At 53.5% G+C, this 19,438-nt stretch overlaps 10 protein-coding genes across 10 annotated transcripts; 3 read left to right on the top strand and 7 right to left on the bottom strand.

The window, feature by feature from the left end:
• Nucleotides 1-160: 160 nt before the first annotated feature.
• P152DRAFT_396427 (glucose-methanol-choline oxidoreductase-like protein) lies at nt 161-1,864 on the bottom strand (the record flags this gene model as incomplete). The annotated part of the gene is made up of 2 exons (XM_033676356.1): nt 161-698; nt 774-1,864. 2 exons carry the CDS (start codon nt 1,862-1,864, stop codon nt 161-163), a joined length of 1,629 nt encoding a protein of 542 aa, XP_033534501.1.
• A 1,221-nt stretch (nt 1,865-3,085) lies between these two features.
• P152DRAFT_448977 (uncharacterized protein) lies at nt 3,086-3,736 on the bottom strand (the record flags this gene model as incomplete). The annotated part of the gene is made up of 1 exon (XM_033678084.1): nt 3,086-3,736. The coding sequence occupies one exon, from the start codon at nt 3,734-3,736 to the stop codon at nt 3,086-3,088; it is 651 nt and encodes a 216-aa protein (XP_033534500.1).
• Nucleotides 3,737-4,773: 1,037 nt separating this feature from the next.
• P152DRAFT_473405 (uncharacterized protein) lies at nt 4,774-5,130 on the top strand (the record flags this gene model as incomplete). Its single annotated transcript, XM_033681232.1, has 1 exon — nt 4,774-5,130. The coding sequence occupies one exon, from the start codon at nt 4,774-4,776 to the stop codon at nt 5,128-5,130; it is 357 nt and encodes a 118-aa protein (XP_033534499.1).
• Nucleotides 4,993-7,110, bottom strand: P152DRAFT_458049 (Metallo-hydrolase/oxidoreductase). Its single transcript, XM_033679370.1, has 3 exons — nt 6,516-7,110; nt 5,827-6,462; nt 4,993-5,768 (listed from the first exon to the last, which is right to left on the bottom strand). Exons 1-3 carry the CDS (start codon nt 6,689-6,691, stop codon nt 5,363-5,365), a joined length of 1,218 nt encoding a protein of 405 aa, XP_033534498.1. The 5' UTR covers nt 6,692-7,110; the 3' UTR covers nt 4,993-5,362.
• Nucleotides 7,111-8,005: 895 nt separating this feature from the next.
• Nucleotides 8,006-8,254, bottom strand: P152DRAFT_378990 (ankyrin; the record flags this gene model as incomplete). Its single annotated transcript, XM_033675686.1, has 1 exon — nt 8,006-8,254. A coding segment is annotated over one exon (249 nt), but the record flags the coding sequence as incomplete, so codon positions are not given.
• Nucleotides 8,255-8,573: 319 nt separating this feature from the next.
• Nucleotides 8,574-11,140, bottom strand: P152DRAFT_481758 (uncharacterized protein). The gene is made up of 2 exons (XM_033681843.1): nt 10,105-11,140; nt 8,574-9,866 (listed from the first exon to the last, which is right to left on the bottom strand). The coding sequence occupies exons 1-2, from the start codon at nt 10,997-10,999 to the stop codon at nt 8,608-8,610; spliced, it is 2,154 nt and encodes a 717-aa protein (XP_033534496.1). The 5' UTR covers nt 11,000-11,140; the 3' UTR covers nt 8,574-8,607.
• Nucleotides 11,141-11,621: 481 nt separating this feature from the next.
• On the bottom strand, nt 11,622-12,512 carry P152DRAFT_481757 (uncharacterized protein; the record flags this gene model as incomplete). Its single annotated transcript, XM_033681842.1, has 3 exons — nt 11,622-12,154; nt 12,222-12,351; nt 12,423-12,512. The coding sequence occupies 3 exons, from the start codon at nt 12,510-12,512 to the stop codon at nt 11,622-11,624; spliced, it is 753 nt and encodes a 250-aa protein (XP_033534495.1).
• Nucleotides 12,513-13,582: 1,070 nt separating this feature from the next.
• On the top strand, nt 13,583-15,171 carry P152DRAFT_466206 (tubulin-tyrosine ligase; the record flags this gene model as incomplete). The annotated part of the gene is made up of 2 exons (XM_033680678.1): nt 13,583-13,613; nt 13,994-15,171. 2 exons carry the CDS (start codon nt 13,583-13,585, stop codon nt 15,169-15,171), a joined length of 1,209 nt encoding a protein of 402 aa, XP_033534494.1.
• Nucleotides 15,172-15,264: 93 nt separating this feature from the next.
• P152DRAFT_395894 (uncharacterized protein) lies at nt 15,265-16,247 on the bottom strand (the record flags this gene model as incomplete). Its single annotated transcript, XM_033676328.1, has 2 exons — nt 15,265-16,016; nt 16,067-16,247. 2 exons carry the CDS (start codon nt 16,245-16,247, stop codon nt 15,265-15,267), a joined length of 933 nt encoding a protein of 310 aa, XP_033534493.1.
• Nucleotides 16,248-16,801: 554 nt separating this feature from the next.
• On the top strand, nt 16,802-19,409 carry P152DRAFT_458045 (uncharacterized protein). The gene has a single exon (XM_033679369.1). The coding sequence runs from the start codon at nt 16,923-16,925 to the stop codon at nt 19,071-19,073; it is 2,151 nt and encodes a 716-aa protein (XP_033534492.1). The 5' UTR covers nt 16,802-16,922; the 3' UTR covers nt 19,074-19,409.
• The last annotated feature ends 29 nt before the right edge of the window (nt 19,410-19,438 follow it).

Here is a 19,438-nt window from a genome sequence, read left to right as displayed (position 1 = left end):
ACCTACGGAAAGTTCTATTACCATTCCACCACATCTAGATCTCCAGGAGGTACTTCATTTGTGCAAGTAAGCGCTACGCAAGAGCGAGCGGATATATGCCACCCACCTCTCACCCAGCTGCCCTAATTCACAACTCGCCATATCCCAAACCAGCACCCATCTACAACTTCTCCTTCTCCGCCCCCTTCCATCCCCAACTCTCCGCGATCAGCTCTGCTGCCCGTTCCCCAACCCCCAACACCGTCAACATTGGATTAATTGACGGCATCTCCGGAAAGACGCCGGCATCTGCCACCCTCACCCCCTTCAACCCCCTCACCCTCAACTCCGGATCCACCACCGCCATCGCATCCTTCGCTACATCCCCCATCTTCGTCGTTCCGGCCGGATGATACACTGTATGTGCCACCCGTCGCGCATACTCGCTCAGTTCCTCATCCGTCTGCACCTTCGGCCCCGGGGCCACTTCGGAGACGATCCAGTCCTTGAACGGGGCTTGCGCGGCGATGCGCCGGGCGGCGCGGAGGCCGGCGACCAAGGTGGCGGCATCATAGCCTTCCGGGTCGGTGAAGTAGCGGAAGTCGAGGGCGGGTTTGTCGGTGGGGTTGGAGGAGGTGAGGGTGATGCGGCCGCGGGAGCGCGGGCGGGGGATGTTGGGAGTCATGCAGAAGGCGTCGATGGGGGTGGGGTAGCCGAGTCTGGGTTCAATAGTCAGTTTTCCTTGCTATTGTGATGTTGTTATTGTTCTTCAATAGGGGGTATGTTTGACATACCGGGCAGTGTTCAGACAGAAGGGGATCTGGTAACAGTGCATCATCATATCTGCCGCATCGCCATCTTTGCCCGCTGCATTCGGCTTCTCGCGGCGTAGGAATATGCCGGCATCAGAATCCATAGTCGTCTGGTTAGGAGGGACAGGTTTGTTGAGCTCGAAGATGATGATCGTTTCCGGGTGATCGAGGAGGTTCTCCCCAACGCCCGGGATGTCCTTCACAACCGGAATTCCCACGCTTTTCAAATGATCTGCCGGTCCAATTCCAGAAAGCATCAGCAATCTCGGAGTGTCCACAGCACCGGAGCAAATAATCGTCTCGCACTTGGCGTTTAGTGTACGCGTTTCCCCTGACTGAAGCGTGAGATTGACACCCGTGACTTTATCTCCCACTACATTAATATTGTTGACCCACGCATTGGTCAACACTGTCAAATTCGGCCTCTTTTCCGATTCGTTCAAAATAGGGTGAATGTATGCCACACTGGCGCTGCTCCGCCTCCCATCATCCGGATTATATGCTACGGAAAAGAACCCGACCCCCTCGGTCAACTTCCCATCGTTCCTAATCTCGCGATTGAAGTCATGAATGACCGGGATATCCATCGCCGTCGAGCACGACTCTACCCAGTCCAAACACAACTGATTCCGATGCCTCTCATGCACCGGCTGGATCCGATTCCGCAACCGATCCAGCACCCGCGTGAATGTCCGGAAACTCCAGCCCGTGCACCCCGCCGCCTCCCAGCGCTGGCAATCGTGCTCGAACGGCCGGAACGAGATCAGGGTGTTGTGTGAGGAGCAGCCGCCGAGCACCTTGGCGCGCGAGTGCCGGATGTGGGAGTTGCCCATGGGCTGCTCAGTTGTACCGTAGTCGTAGTCGAGTTCACCGCCGAGGAGGGAGAGCCAGTCTTTGAGGAGGAGGACTCGGTCGTCCATATAGTCGGAGGGACCCGCTTCGATAACGAGGATGCGCCGCGAGGGAAGGTATTCGGAGAGGCGGGATGCGATGACGCAGCCTGCGGTGCCGCCTCCGACGATGAGGAAGTCGTAGGAGTCGACCTCCGAGAGGGGGAGCTGGGTTGTAGTCATGTTGAGGATGTATCCAAAAGATTGTATCTATAGAATGGGGAATTGTATAACGAGAGACGAGGAATATGTAAGAGGTAAGTAGACTCTAGATTCAAGGTGTAGATATCCGCATCTGACAAGATAGATAACGGATTTTTAAAGGGTAAGATGATGATCCTAAGATTCTCTTGTTATTGTCTGCAAGGGATGGGATCAATGAAATTTGGTGTTGGAATACTCTTTGTCTGGCATCGACATTGAATGGATATTGGAACCTGTAGTAACGGAATTCCTGTAACTATCAATCTTGTTCAATTGACTTTATGAACCAGGACTCAGGCCAACAAAGTCCGTGTTCGAAGCACGCGATGCAAGTGGGCCTAGCGGAGGATCCTGCTGTAGTGAATCCATTATGAGGATCCATTATCCATGAATATACCAGACGCTTAACCGTGACGGGTTAAGCGACCCATAAACCGTTCATCAGCCCGCCACCAGCTCTACAATTTATGCAAGTCGAGAGGGGTACCCGTCGAAGATGTCATCGTGCATGGCCGTCGCGGCTCCATTTTAGTGGTGTATCGTACTGCTCAATTGCATCAAAACTGCATATAAACGGTGTTTTGCGATGGAGGTTGACGTGGCAGAAGGTCCGTCGGCACGATATTGAAGTGGTCTTTGATGGAATATCAATCACCAGGTCACAATACCTTACCGTTCCAACTTCCAAGTTTGTCAAATGGTCAAGTTGTCTAAGGGAACAGACCAAGTGACCAACGCACCAGGACGGAATCATCCTAGCCTTTGCTCAAGGCCCTGCAGATCCGCTCATCCGCATCGGTACGGAATAATGACGGTCATTGGGTGTCAATGACTCGAGAAGCAAATAAGTCCGAACTCCAATCCTCGAAACTCAATAATATGTCGGGGAATATTAATAATGGTCGCATCTGAAACGGGACATGAGGATCAGGGACATCTGATGAATTTCGCATTCGCTATGCTAGGTCAATAGCAAAAGCTACGGACAGCATATCCTCGCTCAACATGCATACACACCACATCTCATTAAATCACATCTCATAAGGTAATTTCCGACGTGCATTCGAGCTTCTAGCCGGTCTTCAATCCTCGATCATCGTTCCCGCATCCTCCCCAACCATCCCAACCTCAGTCCCAAACGATTTCGATTCCGATTCTTCTTTCCCCCCTCCAACTCCAGCATTGCCGGATTCCCCAAACTCATCCTCCTGGTATCCTCGATCCCTGACATTGGCGACCGTTCTCAGGTCTTCTTCCCTGGCTCGTTTCATCTGCTTCAGCGCCACTCCGCTCTCCCCCCTCTTCTTTGCTCGGCGTGGTATTGGAAGGCGTCTTCATATCCGAACCCTGTCCCGGCTGCAGCGTCTTCGCCCCTAGTCCGGATTCAACATGACATGTCGACCGCGGTTTCCCAAGCAGCGAAGACAGCGCCAATGGGCTAATCAGGGTCGCGGGTTCGGAAAGATTAGGACGTGCGCTCGAAACTCGAGGGGAGCAGAGCAGCACTCCTGGCTGCTTGGTTCTGGAAAGTCCGGTCAAGGTAGGGCTGTGTGGTTTGAACGTCGGTGGTGGAGATTTCGGCATGTGGGGAGAGAGATGCTCAATTTGTTTGACGGTGTGAGCGTGCATCGTCCTGTAGGGGAGAAGGTGATAATTAGCGAAGTGCATTGCAAAAGGAGGGATCATGAAGTCGAGAGCGTCTGAATGTTCCTGGGAAGAGGAAGAACCATACCGAGAGTATGACGCCTTTGGATCGTCGAAACTCATCCTTGGTCTATGTACCCCGTATTCTGGCGACTTGGGGGAGAAATACGAGAAGGAGTGGCGTGCATATATCGGTATCGCGAACATGCCGGAGGCAAACCGCTGGTCCCCACGTCGCTCGGCTTCGAATCGATCGTTGACTGAAGAATCATACTGGAGGAAGGTGATGTCGACTCTTATGTGGTAATGTACCCAAATGCAGAAGCGTCTGTCTGGCGTTCCCCTTTCAAACGTCAAAGGATGGATACGGTTGTCGAAGGCAAGTTACGTCATACGACTGGTGACAAGCAGACACGAAAACAAAGAGGACTATGTCTAGAACAACCGAAGCGACAGAGACAGACAAGCACTCCAGTCCAGCAAGTGCCGAGTGGCTGGTAATGACATTCTATCGTGAGACCTGTGGTTCGGTTACATTCCTGGCGTGCTCAGACGCTGGACGCGGAAACGTGGTACAAGCTAAGGCTGCACCACATATCCGAAAATAGAGAAGACAAAAGCATCAATCGACATACGGGTGAGGAAAAAATCTGAGAAATTAATGGAGTTAGTCAAAATATAGCGGGATACGATGCACCCATAGTGTGTCCATCGGTCATATATCCTCATCTCAACGGACCTCGAGGCGATGAAGACGCAGAAGCCTAAAGAAGGGAGAGGTAACACAACAATAAGATAATCCAACGGATTGTCCTCACACAATTACTCACCCTATCATTGTCGCCCATCGTCGTCGCGCAAAGCCTCGTCGACCTCCCACCATGCGCAGTGAGTTTGCTGCTTGATACCCTCCACACCTGTCCCAACCCGGCGAAATGTTCCGCAGCATCGGAGGCGCGAAAAAATCAAACTGAAAAGTGATAGAAGCGGCAGGGACAGCTAGGATATATTCTCAACGACATCGTGGACAGCGGCTGCGCGTTGACCGACCCCACCTGTCTGCAAGAATGAGACCGTTATCGCCGGACTGAAACAAGCCATCATAGAGCAGTGTAGTCCTCACGAACAACAAAGTATGTCTTCTGCTCACTCCCTTCCCCGATCCACCCCGCAAAGTGAGTTCACCACTAATACATCCCCCGGAAGCCTCTCTCACCTCCCACTTCTGAACCCCCTCCACCTCAATGGCCACCCTCAAACCCACCCCTTCCACCACCTTCCTCCTCACCACCTTCCTACCCGCCGAAACCTCCACTTACCCCTCCATGACCCTCTCGAACGAGCCGCTTCTCACGGACGTGAACCCGCTGCAGACGGCCGCGCCGACGAGCGCGATGCCGGATCCTTTCAATGAGACGTTTGCGCTGACGGAGGGGGCGAGCATTAGTGGTGGAGGGGGGGATGTGGTAGAGCAGGGAGGGGGGACGGGGGCGGCGGAGAAGATGGATGTGGCATGGAGGGTGCCGGTGGTGGCATGGAGGGTGCCGGTGGTGGCGATGGTGATGATGGTGGTGATGGGGGTGGTGTTTGCAGAGTTGTGAGGGTGAGGAGGAGGAGTTGGTGGAGATTGGTGGAGCAGGCGTTATTATGGGATTAAAGAGCGTTTGAGTTGGATATAACAGCTAGGAGCCGGGAAATCCTGGTGAGAGATATTAGCAATTTGTATAAAATAAAAGTTGGGTATCACAGCCGAGTCCTCCACTGGCCAACACCCTATCCAACCTGCCTTCAACCAGTCGTGATGAAGGACCTCTATGTCATTGAACGAGCGCATCATAACTTCGCAACCGATTGCTCTTCCTCAAACTCCCTCGTCTCTCCCAAATCACACACATCAAACACTCCCGTCTCTGGCAACCCCTTCCACGCCATCGCCTTCTTCAACACCTCCGGCGGCTGCATCACCTCCTCGCCCGTCAATACCCAAGTGCCCCAGTGCATCCCGAGCGCTTTCTTGCACTGCGTGTCGATGAAGATGTTGACGCTGTCGTATGGATTCGCGTGCATCGGCGACATGAAATGTCGTGGCTCGTAGGCGCCGATGGGGATGAGTCCTAGGTCGAACGGCCCGCGGAGTTCACCGATAGATTTGAAGGCGGGGCAGTGGGGATAGTCGTGCTCTGGGCCGTAGTCGTCTTCGCTTGGAGGGAGGGAGGGGACGCCGCGGTAGCCAGTGTCACTGAGAGATGGTTAGGATGCGAAATAGGGGGGAAAGGGGAGATAAATGATACACGTACCCTCCGAACCAGAGCTTCTTGCCACCGCTCTCAACGCTCCACGATCCCCAGAGCGTATGCCCTCGGTCAAATGGCGTCCGGGAACTGATATGCTGGCACGGCAGGCACCCAATCGTCGCCTCAATGTCGGGCACAATCCCATTCTGTCCCTGATCTCCAGCCAAATCATGCCCCACCTTCGCCACCGCCGGCTTCGCCGTCGACGACAACTTCACATCCCGACTCTCCCACCAGTCCAATTCCGTAATATTATGGAACCCGCAGCTCACAAACCACTCCTTATTCCCCAGCGGCGCGAAGAACTGTACGTTCGGATGCAGCTCCTTGATCTTCGTCAGCGTCGGCAGCGAGAGGTGGTCATAGTGGTTGTGCGAGATGATCACCGCGTCGATGATCGGGATGTCCTCGACCTCCACGGGCGGAGGCGTGTAGCGTTTGGGTCCCAAGAAGCTCACGGGCGAACACCGGGGTTCGAAGACGGGGTCGAAGAGCGCGCGGAAGCCCGAGGGGAACTCGACGTAGAAGGAGGCGTGGCCGAGCCAGGTTGCACGGAGAGTGGAGGTTTCGCGGGTGGTGGGGAATTGAGGCTTGCGAACTGGGATCGTACACTGTGTGGTATCTGGATTGGGTATTCCACTTCATATCATCGATTAATAGTCATCGTAGAATTATTCCAAGGCATGCCATACCCTGTGAATATGAGTTTGAGCGCACCCCAAAACGTGATGTCCTTCCACGATGTCCACGGATTCCTGAACCCCTTCTTCCCCTTCAAATGGTGCTCCAATTCCGGGGCATCTTCCGGCACCGCCCCCGTAATTTTCGCCGGGGATATTGTCGCGGAATACAAGATCGCGGAAGTCATACTGGACGACACCAATGCTGTACGGTGGAAACTGCGCTGCTTGAGCAGTCGTTGTATGGAAGACTTATATCGGGACATGAGCGGTTCGCAACTAACGCAGCAGGAAGAGTGAGGGTATTAGGACTTTAAATGAACGATAGACCGGAGTTAACGAAGGAATGAATAAATGTAGGTCCGATCGCCATGGCCATATTACTCTTTGACCGTTCGTATCACATTGGACACCACCTTTTCGACATGAACCAGTCCACTGGCCCACTGGTGGCCGAGACCTCCGACTTCCAAAGTCGGCCCCCGATTTGTCCGACCATTCTCCCAGCAGGCACATCATGGTATTCGTAACATCGTTGACACCTAACTCCGGGCTCAAGAAGGAAGGCATATCTCCGAGTTTCGATACCATTTTCTCTTATGAGAAGACAACAATAGGTAATAGGTTTCTGATGACTACACGAATGTTATTAATAGCATCCTGCTCAGGTGAGCATGTCACATGACATTAAAGTCTGTTCGATTCGCTGCCTGAGGTTTAAAGGCAGCCGTCGAACTGAAGTTTCCCCCTTTTTCGAGCTCTCGTTTGAACTTCATCATCCCATCCACCTATCATACTCCAAACATAGCATCGGGATTGCGTGCTGCATCCATCCAGTCGCTGTCGAATCTGGAGGGGGAATGCATGGATATCCAGTCCCCGTTGCTATGCTTTTGAGACAAGAAAGCCGAAGTACCCATTGTTCATCAGGTCTCCAACAGCGCTTTCAAGAATTCAACCCTGATTTCAAGTCATCAATGCCCTAACTGGTTACCTACTATTGCCTTTCTTTGCTGCCTTACTTAATCATGGAGGATGCCCAAGTTTAGTCTACGCTATCTAAACGACTCCTTCCTACGACACTGAAGCGTATTCCCAACCCTTTCAATACCTGTCAACTGTCCCCCATCCTCACCTTCCCGGTGGATCTCTCAATTACATGGAGAGTCAAGAAAGAGAAAAAAACGAACAGTCTTCAAAATCCTCTCGATTGCAGTCTAATACCTCAACAAGTTGCAATGGAGCTCTCTTGAATACTGGACGGTCGTATAAGGATCGCCAATTCTCCTCATTTCCCACCATGTGCCCGTAGCTGTTCGACTATTTTTGTGTGCCCTCTAGCCGCTGCTGCTTGGAGTGCGGTGTCGGACTTCCCGCCTTGTGCGTTAACGTTGGCACCACTCGCGAGTAACTGCTCGACTACCTTTTCGTGGCCATAAACTGCCGCCGCAACAAGCGGTGTCGTAATACCCGCCGGCTTGTGGGTTCACATTAGCGCCACGCGTCAGCAGCTGCTCGACCACCTTTTCGTGGCCAAAAACCGCCGCCGCTTGGAGTGCGGCACCGTATTTCCCACCTTGCTCGTTAACGTTGGCGCCGCGGTCTAACAGCTGCTCGACCACCTCTTGGTAACCAGTAGCCGCAGCGGCTTGGAGCGCGGTACCGTATACCCCGCCTTCCGCGTTAACGTTGGCGCCGCTATCTAGCAGCCGCTTGACCACCTCGTTATGGTCAAAACGCGCCGCGGCTTGGAGCGCGGTGCCGTATTTCCCCCCTTGCGCGTTGACGTCGTCGTATTTCCCAGTCAGAACGTACTGGACCAATTGTTGAAGACCAAGAACTGATAACGTGTAAAGAAGTCCTACCTGTGCGTCCGCTGTTGTCACTAGATGCTCCATCCCGGGGCTAGTTGGGCTAATATGTACTGTTGCCCTGATATATGTTTTCCACCACTCAAACCAGTCCTTGTGCTTCCGTAGCCACTGTGAGATAGTCTCTTTCATGATACCTTCCGAAGCTGCCTTGTCTGCATGATTGAACACATGCCTGACCGGATACACGTGGAAAGGTCGATTTCTTAGCGCCCACGCGCTCTGCTGATTTATCACCCCGTGTTCACTCGCTCAATACAGGCCCAGCAGCACGCCCACAATCGACCATGACTAGCGCTGATAGGCTCCGGTCCCAGCGTCGGGTCCAGTGTCAGTAGCCTACGGTTTCGAAGGAGGAAGTCCTTGACCGATAAGTGAATGAATTGCACCGAGGCATACCCTTTTCGGACTTCGATCAGGCCCCTAGAAGACTCGGTGATGCGTCGATGGATAACCTCGCTGCTGACTTTGGGTTCGATCCAATTAGTTACGGCGAAGAAGAGCTCTTCGGGCCCCAGCGGTCGCCGAGAGAAGAGCACCCATTGCAGCATGAGCGTTGTCTCGTCCTTATGTTCATCTCCCTTGCTCAAAATCGTGTTGAACAGTTCCTCGAGATCGTTCGGTACTTCTTCCAATGTCTTATGCATTGCTTCAACGCGGCCCTTGTCGTAGGCTATATTGAGCAGAGAAACAACAAGGACGACCCACAAGAAAATCCCATTTGCTCTTTCTCGGATCTCCTTGGTGACGTTGTGGATATCTTCCCGGTCCACACCGTCATACATTTGTATCAACCTTTCTTGGGTATACCTCGCTATATCCTTATCGTGATCCCTAATCCTCTCCACCGTGAATTCCAGGCTCTTTTTTATGCTAACGTGGGGATAGTGACGACTCGAGAGACAAGTCCTCAAGGTACCACCAGCTCTAACAGCATAAATACTCAGGTCCTCGAGAAATCTAACTACCTCTCGCACATTTGGCTCGTTACACTCATCTAGCGCGTCAAGAAGAAGGACAAGTGGCTTCCGTTTCCACTGCCTTATTTCCGACATTATAAAGTCCTTCAATTCCGACTCTTGCCACTCAGGGACTTCTTGTCTTTGAAGTCTTTTCTTCTCACGAAACATGGAGAGGAAATGTTCATACAGGACAGCATCTTTGTTCACGAGCTGGTACACGATCGACCGGAGCATGCCGAGAGGAGACTTCTCGAGAATTCCGCCTCGAGCGTTGAAGAAATACGATATGATCGAGTGGTCGGCGAAAATGTTCTCAAGGTGGTCCAGTGCATGCTTCATCAACGTTGACTTCCCCACGCCCGGTTTGCCTTTGATCCAGAGTACACCATTGTGGTTCGGTAGGTCGGTGCGGTCCCGCCACTCTATGAACTCAGCGGTTTGAAATAGCCAGTCGCACGTATCGGGATGGGCATCGGCTATGTTCAGCCTCCGTGCGTTGATGTCGGGAAATCCGATGGAGTTGAGGCAGTCTGTAACCTGTTAGTTCTCTCAATCAAGGCTGGAGTTCGGACAGGGCGACACAAACCGTCTTTCTCCTTTTTGAGGCTCCGAGCCTCATCATCAGACGCAAGGACTTTAGAACGATCGACTATCCGGTAAAAACACGTCATTATACCAACACATACGGAGTACATCAGATCCATTCGCTATTCGGTGGATATACACGGAGTCACAGGAATATCTAAAAGCACTAAGAGGATTGCGCACCTGACGCTGGCCCTGCTGCTGGTCGTCGCGGGTCGTCCAGAAGTCGCTGTAAGAAAGGCACTAGGTCTGCATAGCTTGTGCCAAATTCCAACCGCATCAGACGCGGGAAGTCGAACCGATCCTCAGTAGAAACCAAGAGAAAATGCCGATCCGCGATATTTTTCTGATCTTCTTTCGCCCAATCCAACAGCGCGCCGAAGTTTGGGTCCTCCAACCCGGATCCACAACCAACGAATAAGATAGTATGCGTGTTCCAAATCGACCTCAGAAGTTCCTGGATGTCGTTTGACGAGGCGATTTTGTAGTAATCCGTTGCATCGAGGATAACGTCGTTGGGGTCATGGAAGCTGCCGTGCAGGTGAACGACGCCGCGCAAATTTCCGCTCTGGAATTTCCGGAGTTGCTGATGATCCATCCGCCCGATACGGGTTAATTTACAATATCCTTCCTCCAGAAGATCATCGTAGTTTGTTGTGAGCAGTTGAGTACCGTTCTCGTGGAAGGACTTCAAAACATTCAGGATGCCAGGATGCCTGACTTGCTTTGACAGCTTACCGAACCTATAGTCCAGCCAGTTTGACAGTTGGTCGGTGTCTTCCAAAAGCTCCTTCAATCTTCCTGCTGCCCGTAGCAGTTGTTTTGAGCTGGGCTTGGGATCTTTAAGCTTTTTTCGTGCGTTTCTTAAATCGTCATCATCCGCCTCAACCTTGCCGCTTTTGACGAGAAAGTCGAGTCCATGATTGATCAAGCCAGTCCATGACAACTCATCTAGTGCATCGCCGGAGAGAGTCGCCGTGGCATTCAATGTTACTCCTGACCCAGTCACAATGACGAGCTTTTTGTCTTTCAAAGCTGCTTTGATCTGGTCGATTCGGTGGAGATCTAAATCATCCATGGTCCTCGGTTGTGTAGCGTTTTATTGTGGAATGCAAACTTAATCCCTCAAGAGAAAGGACAGCTCAGTAGCGGTTCAATCTAAGATCGATCAATGAAGGGAGCGCAAGGAGCTTGGGAAATGCGAAAAGCGTGTTGAGAAGAGGAGATGGGAGGCAGGCTAGGTAGGGCCCAAGAACAACGTACCATTTATTTCATCCAAGATGGAAGGAGAAAGGCTGAAATAAGGCGGAGTCGATATCGTTGCTTTCTGGTCTGTAGCCGAGATCTGTAATGCTACCGAAGGCGCAGCCTTGCTGCACTGTTCCATCTGAATGTCCAGTTAACTGATGCCCCTTGCCGCCTAACATGGATTCTCTTACTTATTGCCTGTGCCGGTGCTGCCGGGTCCAAGGCTGGAGTCGTTTGAATTTGACTAAATGAAGGAGCCTCTGTAATGCCCTGACTTTTAGACACATGAGCAGCGTCCTGTCATAGGCCATCGCTCACTAGACTGGGCTCACTGCAATGGGTAACCTAACATCATCCACATTACCTATACGGTAAGATTGGTGCATTGAAAATCTGTATTAAGTTAAGGCAACATAAATTGACCCCATCCACCGTCCCCTTTTACTATTCTGTCAGCTTCCCTCCAGTTCTGCCCTCGGTTCATCATTAGTTCCCATTTCGGACAATATGCTCATACTTCCATCTAACTCTTCGACACGAACAGGATCGTTAAGTTCTGATATACTCTTGCCATGAACGGAATCACCAAGTTCTGGCAAGTCCAGATAGCTCGTCTCCACGTCGGTTCCCCCACTGGTGGTTTCCTCCTTCCGTTTCTTTGCCAATACCCGGAATATGAAAAATCCAATGGCACAAGAGAGCAGCACGCCAACTGCCACACTGACGCCTATCCCGGCGCTCACGGCGGTACTGAGCCCGGTACTACCGCCAGCACTGGTTCCGGCCGGTGGGGTGACTGTTGTTGTAGTACTATCGCCTTGTGAGGTGGGACTACCAGAAGGAGCCGCAACGGGAGCCGGGATCCCAGTACGGAACCCGGTCGCACTGAGAGATGAGATCTGAGAGGATCTCGTAGGGCAAGATGCGGAGGTAGGGACGGATAGTTCGTAACTACTGCAGATGGTACTGATGAAGCTGATAGTAGCTATAGATGCGACGTATTAGTACTTCAGATATTCATAGTACTACTAAAAGGGGCGGGAGAAGCGTACCTTGTTGGTCAGCCGTACTACAGAGGTCCGAGATGCAGCACGCGAGCTCGCTAATCAGCTCTGGGTTGGTGCAAATGCATTTAACATCGGAAGTACTGCAGCTGCCGACGGTGTCGATGGCGCAGGAGAGCTATCAAGGAAGGAATATTAGTGATTTGGCTCTTAAACTCGGATTTCTAGAGTATAGGAGGTTCAGCTTACGGAGCAGTCGGGAAGCCCTCTAAAGTCTGCTTGCGCGACGGTAAGAGCGACGAAGAAAGAGACGGCGGCGGCGGCGGAGATAAAGCGCATGATAGCATTGGCGTAATTAAGGAGCGATTGAGCAGGAATTGGACTGTTGCAGGGCGTGAGGTTCGAAGAAACTTTATGGTATATATAACGGTGGAGGCACAAAGATGCCGTGCACTGTAAAAAGGAGTGATACGTTCCTGCGGACAATGAACGGCCAAGGAAGCAGGAAAGAAGAGCAGGAAAGAAAAGACGCGATGAGGAAGAGGGACGTTCGGGAATAAACTAGACGAAGACCCTCACGGACCTCACCAGGTGCAAATGATGTGGAGATCGCGGTTCTGTTCACTCTCAAATCCCAAGTCCCAAATTCTCAATGTCCAGTTCTCGGATGATCCGAAAACCAGGGGGTCTCTCATCCGTTGCCTAGGGCGGTGCCTGGTCCAGCTGCAGATCGCAGACCTAGGGCCTACCACTCCAGGGCACAGGGAGAAAGGATTGCGCGAAGGAACTAAACCTGACGATCTCTCGTTTCATTAAATTTAGAGGGAGCTGAATGTTGAAGAAAATTGAAAATAAAGACCAGGATTCCAGCAAATATTGGAGCACAGTTTCCTACAACGCTAATACCTAGTTGCGTGATTGCGTCTCTGGAAGTATCAAATGCCGTTATCCTGTCAAGTTCGCCAAAGAGCACACCCCTCATGCATTCGTATCGACATGGCAAACACCTCCAAGCTCTTGAATAATGGCGCAACGCGAGAAACAGGAACAGAAGGGGGAAATATATAAATTCGACTTTGATTAAGGAAAGCATTAAGGCCGTGGAATGGTTTTAAGTCACGGAATTAGCGACATTTGTAAATAGGGAGCGTAGCTATGCCCCCCAGATCGCGTTCCTGGGACAGGATTTGTTGTAGGATTCGTAGGATTCATAGGCGATTGCACAAACCCTTTACTTCTAACTCTCCATGATCTTTCAGAAGAGAATCATACAACCTTCATGTGAAGGCTGTCGGTAAGGCTCCCGAAAGCTGATAGCGGTCAATCCATCCGGGTCTGGAGTACAATTGGTAGGTACATAGTATGCGCATTCGGCATAATTAAGGGAAAATGAAAACGTGGCAAGCGGAATGACTTCAATTCTGAGGGCTCCAACTCAATGTGTGTAAGCCTCTCTATTCGTTTTGCCGCAGTCCCACGCAGGGAAACTCTGACAGTAATACCATGTGGTACAATGGTAGTCGAGACCAAAGCATAAATCAGTAGACGTGATAGAAGGAAAGCTGGTGGCGATGTTGGGATAAAGTTGGACCCTGATACGAATTATGTAAATAAACCGGACAGCGGGTGGCGGTACGACTCCCCAGCAACAACCACCTTTGGACGAACAATTACGAAATTCACGGTCATCGACCCGAAAATGGCCTCCCCAATCCATACGCTCGTCAACCTGGAAGACGACTACATCGAGCCGTTGGTCCTCTCGTCGCTCGAACGAAGGCTCCCATCGGACTCGTTCCGCCGCATTTTTCCAGCGTCAGCGACCGAGGAAAATTCTCAAGAGCCCGGAAATTCGCCACGGATCCTAGAAGTCCGACAATATGAATCGATCGAGTTCGAACATGCGCTGCAGCATCCGAAAAACGTGCTGATCAACGCGTATGTCATCCGCAAGGCGCTGATCCGGAAACACTACCTCCTGCGCACGGTGGAGAACTGGCGGGTCAAGCATCCGGACAGCGTGCTCGCGCGGCATTTCAAGGCGGGGGTGGACTTCGAGGTGGACTTTGCAGAGTTTCTGGATGATGCGCTGGTCGAAGCGTATGAGCTGCACGAGAGTTTCGCCAAAAATGAGACCGCTCCGAGAGAGGAGAGGGAGTGGTGGATCTTGAAGCCGGGGATGAGCGATCGGGGGCAGGGGATCCGGCTGTTTAGTTCGATGGAAGAGCTGCAGGAGATTTTCGAGGAGTGGGAAGAGGAGGAGCCGTTGACGGACGAAGAGGAGGAGGATATCCGCAGTCAGGACGGCGATGGGGAGAAGGCACTCGCATATGGCGACGGCATCATCACGTCGCAGCTGCGGCATTTCATCGCGCAACCATACATCCACCCGGCCCTCCTCTTCGCCTCCGAAGGGAACCGAAAGTTCCATATTCGCACCTACGTCCTCGCGGTGGGCGGGCTGAACGTGTACGTCTACCGCGACATGCTGGCGCTCTTCGCTGCGGAGGAATACCGAGCGCCGTGGGATTCCACTGATCTGCGAGGACATCTGACCAACACGTGTCTACAAGATTCGAGTGTGCATGAGGGAAGCGTGCGGCGGTTCTGGGATCTGGACGAGGTTTTGCCCAATGCGACGGGCACGGGAGAGCCAGGGGAATGGAAGGAGAAGGTGTTCGAGCAGATCTGCGAACTCACCGCCGAGACGTTTGAGGCGGCGGCGAGAGGCATGTCGATACATTTTCAGACACTACCGAATGCGTTTGAGGTGTTTGGATTGGACTTTATGTTGGACGGCGAGGCGAACCCGTGGTTACTGGAGATCAACGCGTTTCCGGATTTCCGACAGACGGGGGATGACTTGATGGGAGTGGTTCAGGGGTTCTTCGACGACACGATCGATCTCGCCGTCAAGCCGTTCTTCGGGATCGAGAAGAGCGTGGACGACGGACGGAACTCAAGACATGTGCTCGACATTGATCTCGGTCGTCGGTGAACGGACGCTATGCTGGTGTTCTATGCAGGGTATCTCCAAGCCGCTCCGAAAGGAGCTTCACATCCGGCCAACAGCAATGAAATCTAGAATGGCTCAAAGCCACTTCCCCACGATCGGAACCTTCGAATACAGATCATCAAACTGCCTCCCCACCCACCCGGTCGCCGCCCCTCCCCTACCAACGACTCCCAACCCCCCCGCCATCCACACCCCCGCAACCACCACACTCACTGCATTTACCAAATACCACCTCCTCTTCCTCCGCGCCCGGTACTCCACTACACCCGGCGCCACACCACTCGGCGACCACCCCAACCACCTCGCCCACCCCCACGTAAAATGCCACGCCGCCACTCCCACCAACCCCGCAAACCCCACAAAGCTCACCACCGGATGCTTCGCGAACCCATGCGCCACGTACTCCAAACCCACATTCGAGCTCCCGCCGTCATGGATCCACGGCAACCCCCGATTCAAGAACGCATGCCCCGCCACCATCGGCACGAGCGCATACCCTAGAATGCTGATTCCGTTCAGCGGCGGCCACCCCTGCGCGAGGCGTGCGCACCAGCCCGCATCGTCGGAGCGCGCGGCACCATAGCGGCGGAGGTTCTGGGCGCGACGGACGAGGCGGAGGGCGAGGCCGGCGGCGATGTGGGTGGCGAGGGGGAGGGCGACGAGGAGGGGTTCGGCGAGGGGGGATTGATAGTAGGGGCGGGTGAGCAGGAGGTAGGAGTCTGCGGAGGAGAGGGAGGAGGCTGCGAGGGGGATGAGGGCGGTGTTGGTGAAGTGGAGGGCAGCGAAAACGGTGAAGGTGTAGGAGGAGTAGCGTTGGAGGCGGGAGACTGGGAGGTTAGTTGGGAGGGAAGGGTTGAGGATATTAGATATGACATACGGTAATATGATGGGCCGTGGTTGCCGTTTAGACCTAATCTACTTGGATGCAAGTGTGCTGGTGTTTGCCTTGTCTCGACCAACGGAGCGTCTTTCTTCTCCTTGGACGGCGACTCGACTGGAGAGGGCTCCAACTCTCGTAAACCATCTATGCCCGCCGCAGCAGGCCCTTCCTCCGCCATCTCTAAAGAGTCAATGACTGGGTTTGACGATGTCTCGGAGGATTCTAGATGCCAGCCAACCAGGTCGTTGATGATGCAAGCAAGGAGGGGGACGGGCGGTGTGATAGATGTTTGTAGATCAATTCACGGGATGGAATGGCGGGAACAAAAGGGATATATTGACAAATTAATCCCCGTGATATAAGTATAGGAGTCAATGCCTTTGTTCAGTGGTGTAGGGATATCAGATGTACTGTACTGAATATTGATGTTCCCGGGAGTGAGAACCACAGTGACCAGAGGCCAGAGAGACGTTGAAGCTCCGACTGCAGTTTGCGGCTACGGCTGCGGGGAGAATCAGGCATCCACTAATTTACAGCCTTAGCGCCTTACTACTTTCAGTTTCGTCATGTTTCCATCGATTCTCCGGTTCTCCCAACGACCATTTCTTCTCGCTTTCACTTCGTCAACACTCTCTCTTCCCTTTCCGGTAACGAGTCCCTCTCGTCTCCTGCAATTATTTCTTGCGCTCCAAGATAATTGCTCTGGACTTACCCCGTGCACATTATCTTGGAGCCGCACTTGTTTTTCTCAGGAATTCCTTCCATCTTTTCCCCGCTGTCGATCTTCCGTTGTGCGGAGGAGTCATAACCTTTCCCGTCCTCCCTACAATCATTCCTCTACGCTTCCCCGACGATGGCGGTAAATAAGACGCGGCCTACCAGCCGTATTGTCCCGGCTATCCCTCTGGTATTCGAAAAACGTCCGCATACAACCAGGAATTCCATCTCTGGTTTGTCCACCGCGAGCAGTGCGGAGCTCCCCACCTCCGAGGGGCCACGAGCCGATGACAAGCGAGCAGAGGTTGGGGAGGTTACAAAACAACGCAAAGATCCGCCAACTGAGGCTCAGGGTGAGAGTGATGCTTCTGCGGTAAAAGAGGAGGCTCTTGCTCCTCAACTAGAATCGTCGCCCTCTCATAGCCCAGAGAGGCGTGACTCCGGTATCGCTTCCCGCCAGACCAGTTCGCCAGCCGCCCGAGATATCTCTACTACCACTCAGGACCAACAGGCGATGCCTCATTCCGGCATACCGGTGACAAATGGTGACATCGAGGCTCCTGGCGCCGTGAACGGGAACCATGGTCTCTCGAACGGAACCTCAGTGTTGCCTCCACCAGAAATCCAACCCCCACACCAAGCTCCGATGCAACACGATCTTCCGCTTCGACGATTCCAACCAGGAGGTCCACTGGTCTTTGGAGGCCGCCCCGAGTCTCCTCTCGATCCATCATCGCTTCCACCGCCTCGATTCACGAACAACCATGTCTTCGCTCCAGCGTTTGTCCCGTCATCAGCTCACGCACACCCAGTCAGTGCGATACCCTCGGCAACGCCTAACGGGACCGTCTTGACTCCGACGTCTGTCCCGTTTATACCAAATAACGCCCTCAACTCTCCGACCGAACAAGATGCCTTCGCTGGCGCTCCCAGGGGCGGAGGGGCGGTAGCGAGCCCCGCACACTCTCGCAATGGAACACGGACGATGTCCCCGCAGGATGGAGGGTTTGCTGTGCCTCCGATGCAGCCATCGCCCGCGGAAAACTACACCGATCTTTCTCTTCTGTATCAGGACCAGGACAAGCACCGATGGTCGAATGGCTCCTCCAAGGATGCCATTGCGTACCCCGACCCGGCTCTGAACCAACTGGTGGCCGGACCTGGCGAATATTCGGATATGGAACATATGTCCCTCATGCGTACCAGCATCCTCAACATGTTTGGCACCGATGTGCTCGCCGACTATATCCTTATCCTCCACGATTCCCGCCTCGACCGCCTCTTCATGACCTTCCCCGTCCACTCCATCATCATCTCCCAAAGCCCCACCCTATCCCGCCTTCTCCTCTCCCCCTCCCAATCCTTCAACCCCTACGAGCGCATGAAGGCCCTCCATGCCACCCTCCACGACCCCTTCGTCACCCCCCACGCCTTCACCGACGCTCTCCGCTACGTCTACGGCGCCCGGCCCCTCACCCTCGACGACCTCTCCCGCACCTGGGACCCCTACGGCAACCTCCTCGAGCACACCGACACCCCCGAGGTCTTCTCCCGCTGCCTCGCTTACTTCGCCGCCGGCTACATCCTCCAGCTCCCATCCCTCTGCCACCACGGCCTGCACTACGCGCGCTCCCTGATTGGTCCCGACACCCTCGCGATGGCCTTCGACTTTGCCTACGCGCGCAAGGATCCGACCCAAGGTTCCGGCCACGGCGGCTTCGCCTACGGCATGTACAACAAGGACTTCCTCCTCGCCATCAACGACTACCTCATCGCACATCTCCCCGCAGACCTGACGTTCGACGCCCATGCCCCCGAACTGACCGGCAACATGGAACGCTTCCCCTACCATCATCTCCACCATGCCCGCTCGCGCAGCCGCAGCGTCCGCCCCGGAATCCAATTCGGGCAGGTCTCCGTTTCCCCCGACGGGATCGTCCCCGCACCCTCGCCGACCGCGCTGTTCTCCTCCGTGCTGCTGACGATCCCGTTCCGCACGCTGAGACAGGTGTTCGAGGCGCCGGCGTTCGCGAAGCGGGTGGGGAGTGAGCGGGCGCGGGGTTTGGCGGAGGTAGTGGTTGCAGAAAGGGAGAAGAGGAGGGTGGTGGCGATGGGGTTGGTGGGGGTGGTGGATCGAGAATCTGGGAACGGCATCGGGGGTGGGAGTGGGAAGGGTGGACAGAAGAAGAACGGACAGGGAGGGAAAGGGTCGCCCAGCGATACGGTGCGGTTGAGCGAGCGGGTGGAAGTGCGAGACGGAGGGTTTATCTTGACGAGGCGGGAGTGAATGTGTGTTGATGTTTCCGATGTATGGGTGCTTTAAGCGCGTGTCACGACCGGTATGACGAGCGAGATCTGTTGGAATCCCTCTGTCCTTTTTTTCCTCTTTGTTTACACGGGTTGATTTGCATCGCGGCTTGGGCGCTATGCGACATGATGACGAGCCATGGTCATGCGATGAAAACTACATTCTGCTATCGGTATCATCAAAATCCGGGGACGGGTATGTGTTTTCACTGAAAAAATTATGTGACAGCGTCAAATCGCTGTAGATAGATTCGTTATGTGTGTTTAATAGCGAAAAATTCATGGTTATAACGTTCTTTGCTGAGCTAGATTAGTGGCCAAGTCTACTATGATGCATCCCTATTC

This window comes from Eremomyces bilateralis (assembly GCF_010015585.1).
Source record: "Eremomyces bilateralis CBS 781.70 unplaced genomic scaffold P152scaffold_8, whole genome shotgun sequence".
Lineage (NCBI taxonomy): Eukaryota > Fungi > Ascomycota > Dothideomycetes > Eremomycetales > Eremomycetaceae > Eremomyces > Eremomyces bilateralis.
Note: the sequence above shows the minus strand (reverse complement) of the source record. Positions and strands in the feature narration are given on the sequence as shown.